The following is a 17,568-nucleotide window of genomic DNA, read 5'->3' on the forward strand; positions in this document are numbered from 1 at the left end:
TAAAACAAAAAAATCTATATATATTATATAATAATAATTATATATATATAATTTATATATAATTTACTGCTTAATTTACAAAAAATGTATCTGTTGGAGCACGTTGGAGATTAATATTTTGTTGTGGAAAGTGGAAAGCACTCGTATCGCTTCATAAAATTGAGGTTGAACTGCTGGAGTCACATGGATTACTTTAATGATGTCTTTACTATCTTTCTAGGGCTTTAAAGTTGTATAGCTGTCATGGTCCATGGAGGGTCAGAAATCGCTCAGATTTCATCAAAAATATCTTCATTTATGTTCTGAAGATGAACAAAATTCTTACGCGTTTGGAACGACATTATGGTGAGTTATTAATGGCAGCATTTAAATTTTTGGGTGAACTATACCTTTAGTCGTTATCATTACCTTCAATTTAAAAAAATATATATTTATATATTGTCCTACAACCACAATGTTGCGCATCAGAACTCTGTGGTAAGCACATCTCTCTCCAGAAAGGAAATGCAGGACATTGCCGTCTCTTCCATAGATTTGGACCAGCCCGCTAAGTTTCCCTCCACATAGGGCAGCACTCCAGACGTCACCTGGTTGTAGTACGACACCTAGAAGGGCAGCCAGAAATGTTCAGATTCAGCAAGGAAGTGTTTTATTGTTTTTACTGGGTTTCAGATGTTATAGTTGGTACCTTGCAGGTTAAAAAGCCAATTTCGTGAATGAGGAATCCTGCACATTTAGCCTCGCTCCGAATGGAGTTCTCCTCAGGTGGAACTGTTGCCACGGTGACGGACCGGAGCGCTATGACATATGGGTCTCTGCGAAAACAAAAACACAGTTTGAGCGTTACATTAAAGATGTGTTCATGTTATGTTAGTAGTGGAATCATACCCATTTTTGCAGGGTTGCCTTTTAGACAACAGGAACACGAAATCCCGGCTTTTGCCTCCATTAACTGTGGCGCATTTAATGTGATAAATGGTTTCCTCCTCGTCTGCTTTCTCCACCTCTTCACTGCTCCTGAAGGAAGTACAGAAGGATGCAGATGATAAGAAACACAATCGTATATGTCATTGCAGAACTTTTAACAAAGATAGAGGGATACAGATCACCTACATATAATTTTTGTCCCACTGTGGCCGTAACTGCAGGTCGGCGAGCAGCGAGAAAGCATGAAAAGCCGTCGTTTTGACCTCCATCTCAACTTTTAAACACAACATATCTGCTTCCTCGTGCACATAAACTCCTAACTGCAAAACCACAGTTTTTTAAGCACTGTAGATATGTTCTAGGCATATTTAGGTGCATCAACGATAATAATACTCTTTTACATTTATATAGCACTTAAAAGAAACATAGTGATGACCTTATCGTTGATGTTACTGGCCTCCCAGCCCCGTTTTCCAGCTAAGACTGTGAGAGCTGCCACGTTGTTATACCCCAAATACACCTGCAGAGGGCAGAGATGTGGCGCGATGTTACAGAAGGTTATAATGACAATGGGTTTGTTTGGAATTCGCATTATGTAGTATGCAGTATGTAAACTGTGTTAAAGAAGCTTTCTTACTTCATACACACAACAATGTGACCAATTAAAACACATTGGTTGCATCTGAAGTCACACACTCTCGGAGTAGGTACTTCTTTTGAGTAAGTGATTACTTCGGGACAACTAAAAAGTATGTTCCATATACACTGCCCAGCCAACAAAAAGTCACTGTTTGGATTTAAATCGGCAAATGCTTAAGAGTCAATGATTGGATCATGATTTTTTGTTTCTAGCATGTCATATGTTTGGTAACAGTTCTTCTAACCCTAATTGATGGAGTGTGTAGCCTTTCATTTCTTAAACAGCCATGTAATAAGACACATCATGGCCATATTCCAGGATGACAATGTCAAGATTCATCAGGCTCAAATTGTGAAAGAATGGTTGGGGAAAAACAAAACAAAAATTGATGCACCTCTTGATGGCAATAAATGCTTTCCATCAAGAGGAGCATCAATTTTTTGGTCAAGATCTTGTATTGACAATGCAAGAGTCCAGCACTCTGTAAAGTTTCCTCCAGCACATCCCAAAGACTTACAATGACTTTAAGGTCTGGACTCAGAGGTGCCGATTCATGTGTGAAAATGATTCTTCATGATTCCCAACCATTCTTTCACAGTTTGAGCTTGATGAATCTTGACATTGTCATCCTGGAATATGGCCATGACTAATTAATTGGAAATTATATCAATCATTATTTTTAGTCTTTTTCTTGACTTATTTATTTGATCAGACTTCCAAAAGTAATATTTTACACACAACTGACCACTGAATTTAACTTGTAGCACACTAGTGTTTTAAACATTTATCAATGCAATATCATTTACAAAACCGCAACATTATTGAATAAAAATTATATATTTTGAAATAAGCAGTATTCTTTTATTATGTTTTATTCAGTATGTATCCAATGACTGTTTTAAACTGATTTAGTTTGTCTCCTACCTGATTACTTCTGTCCCAAGGCACAGAAATTGGTCCCTCATCTCTTGAGTACAAAATGTGTTTTCTGGGGAAATAAATTTGGTATGTTTTCTAAACAATTTGGCATGATTAAAAAAATAAAATAAAAAATAAAATCTGTACAAAAGGTACCTGGCCATGCGTATTCTCTTCCTGACAATAGCACCAAGGAATCGTCTTTCTCCATCCTGAAAAAAATAAATGATATGATTTATGTGCCAGTCAGGGTCAGAGCTATAAATACAGTATATACACTATATTGCCAAAAGTTTTGGGACGCCTGCCTTTACATACACATGAACTTTAATGACATCCCACTCTTAATCCGTAGGGTTTAATATGGAGTTGGATAACCATTTGCAGCTATAACAGCTTCAACTCTTCTGGGTCGGGTTTCCACAAGGTTTAGGAGTGTGTTTATTGGAATTTTTGACCATTCTTCTAGAAGCGCATTTGTGAGGTCAGGCACTGATGTTGGACGAGAAGGCCTGGCTCACAGTCTCCGCTCTAATTCATCCCAAAGGTGTTCTATCAGGTTGAGCTCAGGACTCTGTGCAGGCCAGTCAAGTTCCTCCACACCAAACTCGTTCATCCATGTCTTTATGGACCTTACTTTGTGCGCTGGTGTGCAGTCATGTACGAACAGGAAGGGGACGTCCCCAAACTGTTTCCACAAAGTTGGGAGCATGAAATTGTCCAAAATGTCTTGGTATGCTGAAGCATTAAGAGTTCCTTTCACTGGAACTAAGGGGCCAAGCCCAACCCCTGAAAAACAACCCCACACCATAATCCCCCCTCCACCAAACTTTACACTTGGCACAATGCAGTCAGGCAAGTACCGTTCTCCTGCCAACCACCAAACCCAGACATGTCCGTCAGATTGACAGACAGAGAAGCGTGATTGGTCACTCCAGAGAACACTTCTCCACTGCTCTAGGGTCCAGTGGCGGTGTGCGTTACACCACTGCATCCGACACTTTCCATTGCACTTGGTGATGTAAGGCTTGGATGCAGCTGCTCGGCCATGGAAACCCATTCCATGAAGCTCTCTACACACTGTTCTTGAGCTAATCTGAAGGCCACACAAAGTTAGGAGGTCTGTAGCTATTGACTCTGCTGATAGTTGGCGACTTCTGCGCACCTCAGCATGCGCTGACCCTGCTCTGTGATTTTATGTTGACTGCCACTTTGTGGCTGAGTTGCTGTTGTTCCCAATTGATTCCATTTTGTTATAATACCACTAACAGTTGACTGTGGAATATTTAGTAGTGAGGAAATTTCACGAATGGACTTACTGCACAGGGGGCAACCAATCACGGTACTTGAATTCTCTGAGCTCCTGAGAGCGACTCATTCTTTCACAAATGTTTTGTAGAAGCGTCTGCATGCCTAGGTGCTTGATTTTATACACCTGTGGCCATGGAAGTGTCTGGAACCCTTGAATTCAATGATTTGGAGGGGTGTCCCAATACTTTTGGCAAGTATAAGTATGTGTAAGTGTACTATCGTGTTGTTGAATGTGTAGATAACTCACAAGAGTTGTGTAGGTGACATCAGGAAACGTCTGTTGCTCACCATCACGTTCTGGGATGTAATAAATCATAGAGGCGCTGTTGATGTGTCTTGGTGTCCCCTCATTCCACTCCTCACAGTTATACGCCTCCACCCGAACACCCACCTCCACACTAATGCGCAGAATAGGAGAACAATGTATTTAAAATATACCTCAGTTTATTATATGTTTTTATTAAAGCCGATATGAAGTCAAAATGGACCCTATTATTGTGAGGAGTGTGCAGTGATGTAATGTGGCAACTACCAAATATGTCTCATTGCAAATGCATGTTGTCTTTTAAGGCATAGTTCACCTAAAAATGAAAATTCTATGTTGTTCCAAAGTTTCTTTCATGTTGACACAAAATGAACACAAAAGATGATGTTTTAAAGAATGTTGGTAATCAAACAGTTGACAGTAGCCATTGACTTCCATAGTATTTTCTTTCCTACTATGGAATTTAATGGTCAACTGACTGGTTACCAACATTCTTCAAAATATCTTCTTTTGTGTTCAACAGATGAAAGAAACTCATACAGGTTTGGAACAACACGAAGGTGAGTAAATGATGACACATTTTTCATTTGTGGGTGAACCTTTAACAGTACAGTCATTTTGTTCAAGATTGCACTTCTACAGCAGTCAGGTTTACTGTACCTGGTCTGAAAGGCATTATTGACCATGGCTTTAAACACCAGTCTGTCGCCGACACTGGATGGGCCTCGGAAGCGGAACATGTCCACAGCTCCAAGAGAGGGATAGCAGCCACACAAACGACTAGAAAAACAAAAACACACATATTATATGAAATACACATACATTAGTCCCAGTAAAGAATTACACTACCCATAATCCCAAGGAGCAATCCCAATATCCCACCATGAAGAGATGATGCTTCATGCAGCGATGCACAGACCGATCAGTGGCTGACTTGAAGCAGTGCATGCCGGTTAGAAATTTTGTCCGACTTGAAGCAGCACCAACGCCACGTGACTGTGACGTATGTCAACAAAGTGCCGCGAGAGCAATGGGCTTTTCAAGAGCAGCCGGTGTCATGAGAAATCGTGTCCTACTGTGAAATAGTGTCCGCTTAGGACCCCAGAGCAATTCTATTGACTGAAAGAACTTTTAATGGGTAATCTGTTCAGAGCCTGATTACAATTCTTACAAAATCATGTTTTGATTTTTGTCGTTTAAATTGTGTTAAAATAGTCTTTAACGTCTTGCAAAGCATATGTTTCATATACTAGTATATAACCGAAGATATAAGTTGTGAAATCAAGCATATCTCGTTCTTAATGTTTTTTTAGTTAGCGTACGTTCTAGCATAGCATACAGCTACCCGATTAGCTTAGTTTATACACCACAGTTGCACGTACCCTACATTTTAAAAGCCACGCTTTCATGTTTACAATAAAAAAAAAAAATCCTGTTCTGTATATTAGTGTTTTTTTATCCTTTATTATTTACATTATAGGTACATTACTATGTTATGATTTTGCATTGGTATTATTACTTAGTTTATCAACTGAAATAATTTACAATATGTTAGGCATGTTATTGCTCCCACTTTGATCAGGCATTACCACGTTGGGTCCTAAGCGGACACTATTTCACAGGAAGACACGATTTCTCATGACACTGGCTGGTGCATTTTGCGCAGCTTCTCCAGAGCGGCTGCACGAGCTCTGTTGACAACACAGCTGTTCCATGATTGGCCGGATTCATTGCATGACAGCGAACACGTGTGTTACGTGTTTATTAGCTCCACTAATGCTCACAAATCAGTTTTTTATAACGGTAAAACCTCTTTTCATGTAGTCGCGATGTTATATTGTCATGTTTATTAAAAAAAAAAACAGATTAAAAAAAACTTAGATACTTTATTGATAGTGTAGGCTTATATGTTGAACTTTATTCTTGTACACACGCTGTATTAAGCAATATCTGTGTATCGACATTTATTTCACTTCAGCTGTGATAAAGTATGCAAACACAGCACGAGCGTCACTGCGGGAAGCAGAAAGTGTCCGACTTTACGTCTCCGTTTGCAGCTCCGTTTTCTACTCTCGCCGATCGGTTCTCTAGAAGACAATACGGAAGTGACTTAAACTGCAATTCATCGACTGGCCGCTAGGGACAGACTCCAGAAAGGAGCAGAATCTCATTGAGCCCCATGTTAAAATGCCCAACTTTACAGCAGAAAAAAACATGCCTGGTACAAATTGTGGTTTTGTTTTTTTATATCAAGCCATAAAGTTCTGCATAATTAGGGGCGTGGTCACTTGAGTGACAGGTGGATTACCACTGCTGTCACTACTAGCCGTTTGTCTGCTGTCTGTTAGCTCGACCCACTCCACCTGTTAGCTCCTCTTTGCCCATTTTATCCGGTGACGCGCTGTCAAGATGGCAACGGCCGCACTTTAGGCTTCAGAAACGCTCTTCAGAAACCTATGGGTTACGTCACGGACACTACATCCATTTTTTTTTTTTACAGTCTGTGGTTGCATCCAGCTTTCCAGAAAGCAAGGTTAATTTACTGTCACCTTGAACTCTCAGTTGATTAACCCAAACCTTGCTTACTCGAGGTATGCTGGTTCCAAAAACGGGTCCGGGAGTAAGTTCAGCCAACTCAGAGTATGTTCCCGGTTAACACACAAGACATTCTCAACAAAGCGACAAATCGATGATTAACCATGGAGACAGATGCTAAGAAAAAGTGTGCCATTCTACTTCCTCTTCTTCTTTTGTTTAATGGTGGTTATGCAATCATCTTTTCGTTTAATAAGTAATCTTAAAAAAATTATATTGTCTGTTTGATGCTAGTTAATTGAATGCAGATCCATGTGTGAGATGACAATAAAATAAATAATACATATTTTTTAATTAGTGGTGGGCAATGGGCATAGATTCATATTTTTAATCTAGATTAATCTCACTGTAATCTTGGAATTAATCTAGATTAATCTAGATTAAAATGGCTCATTTGAATTCTGCCGAAGGCATTCAGAATATGTGTGCTCGTAAGTGATCGTTTGTCTTTTTGTAGTTTGAATAATAAATAACTTCTGACCCTTTAAGACCTGACACACGCACGGATCCTAAACACTGTTCCAGTGAGGACCTGGTTACGACTATGTTTACGTTAAAACTCACCAAGATTGGCATTGGGACATTTTTGAGTGTATTTGACCATTAATAAGCTGGAAAAAAGAGCTCTTTTTTGCACTTGTATGTCAGAGGCAGCTTTATTACGGTATATGTGCGTGCGCTTCAGATGCGAGAGCGAAATCTGCGGGAATTAGTAGAATTAACCTTATGTGCAATCCTGCACGAAATTCAGACCGGTCACACCAACACTAACACGCTGTCATGAGGAAAAATCCAGCAGAACCCGCGTTCGCCGTGTTCAGAGGGTTAACCGGACTGAATGAGAGGAGGCGGGTGCGTGTCAACTCGCTGTAGAAAATGAGTATCGGTTCGTTTCAGATATTTCAGTATCAATACATATCGAAATATCGATATTTTTGACAACAATAGTAGGCATGCACACAGGTTCGAAGTTTTACTGTCTATGGTTCTCTCGCCCCCTACAGTGCAATTCGGCTAGGTATACATCCGCGCTAAAATATCAAGGTGAAAGTCATCATAGCTTGCGTAGTATAGACCCAGCTCCCAAAGTCTCACGTTAACGCAGCACGTTAACGCCAATAACGGCCCACCACTAATTTTAAATAAATTTACATTTAAACTTATTTTTTTTACTTATTCTAATTCTTTAGAATTCATTTATAATATTGTATATTATATAACGAAAACAAATTTGGTTATATTAATAACTACATTAGTTATATTACACACATCTGAATACCTCGTAAGCAAACTAACCCTGGAACATAACCTGCTCTGGAGCAGAGAGTGAGTTGCCATGGTTACTTACATACTCTGAAAGTTACCTCCGTTTTTGGAGCCGAAAGTTGAGGTTATCTGCTAACTTACTCTTAAACATACCCGGGTATGTCACATAACCTGCTTTCTGGAATACCCCCCTGTTGCTTTTACCACAGCAAAGTAAAATCAAAATCAACTCTGCAGGGTCCGCCCACTCCCATGAAGCACTGTGATGTCAGAGTCAGTCTTACACTCTCAAACTACTTCAATATTTGTATACATTATGGTCAAAAGTTTGGAATAATTAAGATTTTTTAAAAATGTTAAAGTCTCTTATGCACACCAAGGCTCCATTTCTTTAAAAATACAGTAAAAACAGCAATATTGTGAAATATTATTACAATTTAAATTAGTTTTCGACTAGAATATATTTTCAAATGAAACATCATTACTCCAGTGTTCAGTGTCACATGATCCTTCAGTAATCATTCTAATACTGGATTTTACTGTTGGCTATGACTTGATGATGTCATCTATGATGCTTCATGCATAATTTGTCTTTTTTTTAAATTTGACAAATCTCAGAGCTGTTTGGTTTGGCTCATGGCTTAGAATAATTAATATAAGACATTTTTCATCCCTATGAAATGTGAAAAATGCTTCCTGAACCTGCCGGTCACTGTTGCGCTATGATAACACCCATGAACGTGCAAGAATACCTGGCTGCTACTGTAGCCACATTCTCCATCCAGGCCATGATCTGTCCTCCAAAAGTGTTTCCATGGTGATTGGCGTGTGGCGGAAGGACCAGCTCGATGCTCTCAACCCGCGTGAGCTCGATCGACACCACGGGTGTGACGGGTTTCCTGCTACACAGTCCTGAAATGCCAACATATGCTGTTTAGCATGCAGTTCATCAGCAGCAACTTTTTGGATTGACATGCACAGTGACTAGTCTCATATCTGTCCTCTGGCTGACTCTTTCAAGGGATTCCTTCCACTGGAGAGTGCATTTGGGAGGGGATTTTAATATCAAATGTTCCACTGGTTGTTCTTTCAGAATTTATTACCACACCACCTATGACGTGTGTTTCCACGACACATGGTGAAGTCATTAGGAGTTCAGTCCCCTCAAGTAACCTAAGGGTGTGACATAATGGCTCATAGGTTACATTCACACTGCAAGCCTTACCCTGGGTTTCACAGACAAGGCTTAAGATAGTCCCAGACTAAAATGCATGTTTGAGCAGTTTTAACTGAAAGCATCTTGCACTGGCATGTCATAAATATGTCAGTGCCATTGTTTTGTCTCAAGCACACCAGTTATGTTTTTTTTCTTCTAAGGCACGTTTATAAAAGCCACTTAATTGTCCTAACTGAAGTAAGGCCTTATTCTGGCTTAATCCACAGAATCATAAAAACTCAAAGGTCTTCACGGCAAACCTTTAAAATAAAAGTTCTGTTTAACTTGAAGAAATTGTGAAATATATTACTATTGTAATATAGTAATTGTAATATAGACAGTAGAATGTACGTCTCAATGTAATAATATTACTAACACTATTAATAATAACACTAAATTATTATTTTATTTTTTAAATATATAAATCACAATTAGATATAAAAAATATATTTATTAAAAAAGTAAAGCTCTGCTGTGCAGCACTTTGTTTGACAAAAAAAGTTTAATTTCACAATTATGATTAAAAGATAATGCCATCATTTGATTGCACAAACATTAAAATACACAACACAGAATTTCTGAGGAAAAAAAAAGATTTCATAGAAATTTTTATTTTATTTTTTATATCATGTCACATTATATGCCTGCTCGTACCAAGGACGATAACTATAACGATAAAGATATAGTTCTAAAAATCGTCCTAAATAGGCTAATATATCCTGAGAATTGTGAAATATCAACTCGCAATTGCAAGTAGAATTGCGAGAGAAAAAACTGAATTGCGAGGAAAAATGTCAGAATTGCGAGAAAAAACAACAACCCAGAATTATGAGGAAAACATTCAGAATTGCGAGGGAAAAAAGTCAGAATTAGAGGGAAAAAATCTGAATTGTGAGAAAAAAAATTCTTATGGAATTAATATAAAATCTGAATTAATATAAAAATTGTTTTTATGAATTTAATTAATTAGACATGCTCTTTGATTATTACAATTTAATTTACCCATTAAAATTGAGTCCAAAAACATTTTCACTGAAAAAAAAATGAATGAAAATGAAAATTCGGTGTGAAAAAAAATAAATAATGGAATTTGGGGAAAAAAAATTAAACGGATTTCATAGGGCCCTAGATATATCTCCACTGTCACACGGAGGTAAACACTGAAAGAGTCATTTTCTCATACAGCTTTCCCTCAAGTTCATATTTCATATTTCAAGTTCGATATTTAGCAAGTGTGAATTGCACAAAAAAAAATTCACATGAAATAAGTTTTTTTTCCAAATCCGTTTTGAGCTACATTCATAAACGCATTTCTGAAAATCTTTTTTTTTGGGGGGGGGGTTTGGGCCACTTTTGCCTGCAGTCTGCAGTAGATCACTGGATTCAGCAAACTTACCAGCCATGACCCTTCACTACTGCGCCACACCATCTCAGATCCTCATAAATATACTGAAGTATGGCAAAGCTCAAGTAAAGCACTAACCCTTGTCTTGAAGGTTGTAATAGTCCTTCATGAGGTTCTTGAAGGCCGCTTCATTGTAGAGACGGAGCCGTCGCCTCTCTGAAGCCAGTGAATGTTCCAGCGTTTCCTCTATGGAGCCCTGAACGTCCAAGGGTCTCAGAGACACCTACAAAATCATGAATGAATATTTAGGAACAATTATATTTTAAATATATAAAAAAGTCAAAGCATGAGAGAAAATATTTGTTTCAAAGCACATGTATTATGACTTTCTTTTTAGTTTCTGATCAAATGTTCCAGTCTTGAGTCATTTGACATCATGTGTTGCTGCTCTTTAGCTGGGTTTTGATAAGAAATTTCAAACTAAAAGTAATAAATCAAATGCAAAGAGTTTTCTTGCTATTTTAAAGCAATATTCTACAGTGTCTGCAGCTACTGTTGCACATGACAATGAAAAATATACAAAATGGCCAATATTCATAGTAATAATAAGCCATAAGTATTATGTAAATCATACTGATGCTAAAAATGTTAAATTTTACAACTGTATTTTTGATCATTAGTTTATTAATTTAGCTAAGCTGACTAATTAGTATTTATTTAATCAAACGTGAAGCATTTACAATAAAACACACAAAGTGTGTTTACATGTTTTCATAATTTACCTTGTTTATAACAAAAAACACAGTTAGGCCTACAGTATAGTTTTTTTGCTCACCAAGGCTGCATTTATTTGATCAAACAGAGTAAAACAGTAATATTGTGAAATATTATTACATTTCAAAATAACTGCTTTCTATTTTAACATACTTTAGAATGTAATTTATTCCTGTGATCAAAGCTGAATCTTCAGCATCATTCCTCCTGTCTAAAATGCTGATTGGATGCTCAAGAAATATTTCTTATTATTATCAATGTTGAAAATGGTTGTGCTGCTTAATATTTTAGTGGAAACACTTTTTAATTTAAATCTTACTGATCCCAATCTTTTGATCGGTAGTGGAAAACTTAGATTTGAGTGGGTTTAATAGGGTAATTTGCACTAAATTCTCGGGTGCACCCTTTGCAGAGCCATTTCCTCACCTTGTGTGTTCCTGTCGGTTTAGCGACGAACGTGGAGAAGGCCACACAAACCCTCTTCGTCACCCCGCTGAGCACATCCTGTACGGTTACATAGATGCCCACCTGATAAAACAGTGGCCTGATCAGACACTGGGATGCATTATAGCTATCTTGTTAATATTTAATACTGTGTAAATGTGTTTCATCTTGTTTTACCTCCATACTCGTGCTGAAAGCCCTGTTAACTCTGGCTTTTATATTGATAACCTGCCCAACCCTGAAATACAGATATGATATGATATGATATGATATGATATGATATGATATGATATGATATGATAAGAGATAAACATACCACATAACACGATACTCCTGGAACAAAATTGTCTAACCCTAAACCTATGACCTTAAAGGCCCATTCACACCAAGGATGTTAAGCATAAAGATACTAAAAATGGGTAAAAATACAAAAGAGTCCACACCACGACTATAACAATAACGGCACAGAGAAACGATATCGTAGGAATCACTTTAACAGCGATTTTTTCCCCCCAAATGAAAACACTGACAGCCAATCAGAATCCACCCTGCATTAAAGAGCTGGAGCATTTAAAGGGACAAACGACAAAACTGTAGCGTGCGCTTATAATAAACAGAACGATATATGTTGGTGTGTGGTAATATAGTTATCTTTATGATTAGTTATCGGTCCTGGTGTGAACAGGCATTAAACCCATCTCTAAAATCTGATTGGTGTTGTTTCAGGACCAACAATGATAAGTAAATTAAGCGATAGGCTAAGGGACACGTTACCTCACGGTCTCTTCAAACTGGATATCATCCATGGAAGCCGTTACACACGCCATTCCTGCATGTCTTTCAGCTTAAAAGAATCAATGAAGACAGGTTTATAACATATGAACCCTCAAAGATGGGTACACACGTTGTTATTACATTGTTCAACTTTGCTTGTCACCGGTATTTATATTTCATGTGTCTAACTGGAGCAGAAACAGGAAGGAGATGAAGAGGATCGTGTAAATCATTCATGCGTGTCTTCCTCAAGCCCTCTTTTCTTCCGACAGTGGCGGACACAAATGGATTCACGCAAGATTTGAGGGTGAAAGGTGTATGGATGGTAGTTACCTTCCTTGTTTATAGTCCAAAGTTGACTGCTTATCTCAGCCTACTCTTGACGGCTTGATAACACACTAGGGTGTTTTGGAAAAAGGACATTTTTACTGCTTTGGCAGGTCAGTCAAGAGCTTTGCAGTTATTGTTTTTGCAATCCCTGTGTGACATTAAAGGGTTAGTTCACCCAAATATGAAAATTAGCCCATGATTTACTCACCTTCAAGTCATCCTAAGTGTATACGGAGTTAAAAAATGTCCTGGCTCTTCAAAGCTTTATAATGGCAGTGAATGGTTGTCTCGTTTATGAAGTCCATAAAAGTGCATCTATCCATCATATAACTGCTCCATACGGCTCCAGTGGGTTAATAAAGGCCTTCTGAAGCAAAGTGGTGCATTTGTGTAAGAAAAATTTCCATATTTAAAAATATAGACTAAAATAACTAGCTTCCGGCGGTCAGCGGTAGGCTACATGGGTCGATGGATGGATGCACTTTCATAGACTTCAAAAATGACACAAACATTCACTGCCATTATAAAGCTTTGAAGAGCCAGGACATTTTTTAAATTACTTTTTTTTATTCGTTTGAAAGAAGAATGTCATATATACCTAGGATGACTTGGGTGAGCAAATCAAGGGAATAATTTTCATTTTTGGGTGAACTAACCCTTTTAGACAATTTTATCCAAATGGATGTATATTTAATTAAGTAATTTAGAATGTATTATTTAATATTTTTATGTTTAGTATGTAGAGGATGATGATTATTAAAGGAAATTAATGGAATAATTTGTTAATTTAGTTGTTGTTGACAACTTTACCTAAGACATATATGTCAGTGGAGTAAACATATCATTTTTAATGATTATATTCTGAAAGAGGGGTCATTAATGTCACTATTGATTCCTGTGGTTTAACCTGATTTTATATATAAAAGCTATACAAAAAAATTAAATATTTAATGTAAATGTATGTTAATATTCCACAATTTAGAATAATTGAATAAAGATAATAAATATTTAATGGGTTATTTTACTATTTAATAATTTAGAATAATTTATTAATTATATCAAAATATTTTAATTATATAATCAATTATTTTTATATTTAATTAGAATAATATTAATACATATTTGAATTGTTTAAATTGATTGAATAATAATAAATAAATAAATATAATACTCAGAAATAGATAAATCTGAATTCTACTATATCATTCTAGGAAGGCGTATATTTTTAATTTAACTGATGTCATGATGACAACAAAATATACATTCAGACCGAATAATTCCACAGGTAATGAAGATGCTTGAAATATTAAATATAAACTGAAATATAAAAAATACCAAATTAATGAAAACACCACCAACATCTTGCCACAGTCTTCTGTCCCAGTTCTGAAAGGGGCATGGTCTGACTTTTTACTTCAAATGAAAAACAATATTTGTATACAAATCGAAAAGAATTAAAACAGATCATTATTATTCAATGACATTAGATCATTTAACTGAAAATCTTTTACTGTCAAGATGAAAACTCACGATTATATAAGAGCATAACCATTCAATAAATGTGTGTAAGGGAATCAAGCAAGCCGCTTTCTGCATGGTTACCACCAACCCTGAACTCATCTCCAGTCCCACAGTCCCGCTCACCTGCCAGACAGGCGATAGTGTCCATCCACTTCAGCAGCTGTCCTGCACCCAGTTCTCCCTGGTGGTTGGCATGGCAGGGCAGAATGGACTGGCACATCTGCACCTTTACCGGTCCGGACCCATTCCTCCTTCCTTTCTCATGGGATTCGTCCGTGTCTAACACTCTTCTTGACCAGTTCTGATCCATGAAGTCTTGTTCAGAAACGTGGGGTGTTGAAATGATGGGAGGTTAATCTGTTCCTGGGCTCTTATCAAGGCCCACGGCAGGTGACCTCAACTCTAGCCAACTTGGACGTTCTGTGGGACCATGTGATGTGCACCAAACGGCCGAGCTGAATACCTGAGCTACTACAAGCTGCAGGACAGCATGTCTCTGCACACAATCACACCTTCCCTGCAGTTCCTTTTATGACACATGGATTGTGATGTTGTGATGTAATCACCATGTGTGTGTTTTATTAACTTGTGAGAGCCATAAAGTGTGGATTGACATAATATGGCTGTTGCACTTTCTGTTACACCAAAACAGCGGGGAAGACACCTTTATTTATTGAATTATGTTTATATATATATATATATATATATATATATATATATATATATATATATATATATAATATATAAAGAGAGAGAGAGAGAGAGAGAGAGAGAGAGACTGACCGTTTCTGTGCACAGAAAGAATTTGTCTGTTCTAGTCCCTTTCAAAGGAAATTCTGTTCTCTCGGCGGCCTTATTTGCAGCTTCTGGGAAGCTATTTTGGGCATCCAAGACCAAGTCCTAACTATTTGAGCGGAGAAATCCTGAAATCTCAAAAACTGCTTGCCGAACTCACAATTAAACAACTAATCGTATTTAATCATATAATATCTAAATCAGCAACAAAATCTGACTTGAACTATCCCATAAATGTTGTTTCTTATGCTCAAATAGCCTTAAAAGGCGTATTTTTCAGGCCAAACGAGCCGGTGAGCATGTGCAGTCCTAAGCACAAGTCCCAGGTTTCTATGGGAGCCGGAGCTTCTAACAGCAGCTGCAATGACTTCTTCCCGGCAGTCAAAGCGGCATTACGTCGTGAAAGTGCTGACTCAGAGGAAGACAGTGAGGGTTTAGGGGGCCATTTGGGACAGGGCCTACCAATGCTGCATTCCAGTGCTGCGTTCCACTCCAGTTTTAGACACGCACTTGCAAACTTCCCTAAGCACTTCCCCTCGGGGGAATCCCCGCCGCCATTTTGAAGTGCGTTCCACTTCGTGAAGTGGACAAGGGAAGTTTATATGGACAGATCCTTGCTCCCTCGATTTTGACCGAGGGAGCGTATCTACTTCATATGTATTCAGGCAGCTTCATATACCACAATGCAACACGTTTGTGACGTCACCGCATATCGCGTTTAATTTACCCCAGCACAAACAACTCTATGATATTTTTATTATTTTTAAAAACATTTAAAACAACCCAAATACACCTATATACATGGAGAATGTTGCATTAAACAATTTCGTAAAGGAAATAAATAAATAATAAATAAACTCTATAGTGGATTCGAAGTGATCAAGGGCTTAAGATGCTCCAGTTCAGTCCATTGCAAAGGTTCCTCCAGTAGTGAGCACTCGTTGGGAAGGGGAAGTGCGTAGGGAAGTTCACAAGTGCGTGTCTAAAAGTGGAGTGGAATGCAGCACTAGAAGGTGGGAAGTATTCCGCCATATTGCGCTTTGCAATATGCGTTTCTCTCATTCATAACTAATAGGCGTGAACCGTGGTGCAGGTATGACGTCACTTTGTAGGCCAACTGGCAGTTAGCATCACGCTGGTTCCCTCGAGAAAAACCCAATAGGATTTTCCGTAGGCTTTTGGATTATCGCTAAAAACAAGCTCTGTGATCAAAAAAAGTTTATGATACATGCACGTTTAGTCCATAAAGATAATTTTCACTGATGAACACAACTTTTATGAATTTTGATGTCTAAATGTAGTAGCCAGAAGTAAAAAGCTAAAGGTAGGCTATAAACGGACTACACCACGGTCGCTCAACTTCAACGTCATCATCACTGAGCTTACGACAACTCTTTCAGTTTTATCTAAAAACATTTTGCCTGAAAGTTTGAGTTAGAATAGTTTATAGGAGCACATTTATAAACATAACGTTGCTGTAAAAGCGGACTGAGCTTACCTGTTTACCGTGATGACGTTTAATCTCCTCGACAGCCTCTGTGGTCCCATTTAGCCACTTGTTAGCAACCGCCTTTTTCAAGACACTTAACAGGTTCAAAAAATCACAAGTGGGATAATACGGACGTATTTTATGTCGTATAATAAAATGTGAAAGTGTCTTGAGCTTGTGTTCACCACAGACCTTATTCCATTCAAAAAACCCATTGACTTCGGGACGAGGGAACCGGAAGTGCTAAAATGCTAACTCGCTTCCGTGTTTTGGCCTACAAAGTGATGTCATACTTGGCTCTACCCCTGCGGTGTTGTTTAAGGTAGGCAGGATTTGTATTTCCTGTGGCTGTCTTGGCTCTTTTATTGTATATGACAGTGTAAACAGCTCAATAACCGTTTTATTTGAAGGCTAGGTTTATGTCCATAGCGTTTTGTCCAGACGGATCCGGTGTTAGCAGCCTGAAACCGGTATTTTTTTAAACTGGGTCCCAGAGTGCACAAATCTGAAACCGACACCCTTGCGTTTTCGTGTGTACAGCCAATCCGTATATTTTGTGAAACGGTGATGTCATCACACCACGTCCCGCACGGGAAAGACTAGAAAGGGATACAGCTACGGCCACTGGGCATGCGCACATCAATATTGTGTCATTTAATTACTGTATTTGCATTAGTGTAAGCGCAAGTTTAGGGTTGGGGTAGGTGTAGGCGTTAATAAAACACAATCTGGTAAGTAGCAAATGTATTTATTTTTACTTTATCCTGAGATTTTGCCTCACTTCCTACCATTGCTGTACGCCTTCTAGCCACAACTCCGTTTTTAGTGTATTTCTGTGGCAGAATTACAGCGCCACACACTGGCCTGGCATGTATAATACATCATTTTGAGTCAGTTTCAGTGGTTTCGTGTGTACGCAGATATTTCTTGAGACGAGGAAAAAAAAAAAGATTGGATA

At 38.1% G+C, this 17,568-nt stretch overlaps 1 protein-coding gene across 1 annotated transcript; it reads right to left on the minus strand.

The window, feature by feature from the left end:
- Window positions 1-16: 16 nt before the first annotated feature.
- Window positions 17-14,637, minus strand: acot12 (acyl-CoA thioesterase 12). The gene is made up of 15 exons (XM_079804140.1): window positions 14,450-14,637; window positions 12,476-12,545; window positions 11,879-11,939; window positions 11,684-11,785; window positions 10,622-10,766; window positions 8,675-8,834; window positions 4,722-4,841; window positions 4,044-4,194; window positions 2,642-2,697; window positions 2,492-2,555; window positions 1,364-1,447; window positions 1,114-1,247; window positions 889-1,017; window positions 689-815; window positions 17-605 (listed from the first exon to the last, which is right to left on the minus strand). The coding sequence occupies exons 1-15, from the start codon at window positions 14,634-14,636 to the stop codon at window positions 465-467; spliced, it is 1,731 nt and encodes a 576-aa protein (XP_079660266.1). The 5' UTR covers window position 14,637; the 3' UTR covers window positions 17-464.
- Between the last annotated feature and the right edge of the window lie 2,931 nt (window positions 14,638-17,568).

The sequence above is a fragment of the Gobio gobio genome (assembly GCF_949357685.1).
Source record: "Gobio gobio genome assembly, chromosome: 22".
In the NCBI taxonomy this organism is placed as follows: Eukaryota; Metazoa; Chordata; class Actinopteri; order Cypriniformes; family Gobionidae; genus Gobio; species Gobio gobio.

Coding starts and splice junctions, on each gene's coding strand:
- acot12 (XM_079804140.1), bottom strand. CDS start 14,636: ATGGATCAGAACTGGTCAAGAAGAGTGTTAGACACGGACGAATCCCAT. Junction 11,940..12,475: donor CAGTTTGAAGAGACCGTGAG/GTAACGTGTCCC, acceptor TCTGTATTTCAG/GGTTGGGCAGGTTATCAATA. Junction 4,842..8,674: donor GTGGCTACAGTAGCAGCCAG/GTATTCTTGCAC, acceptor TTGTTTTTCTAG/TCGTTTGTGTGGCTGCTATC.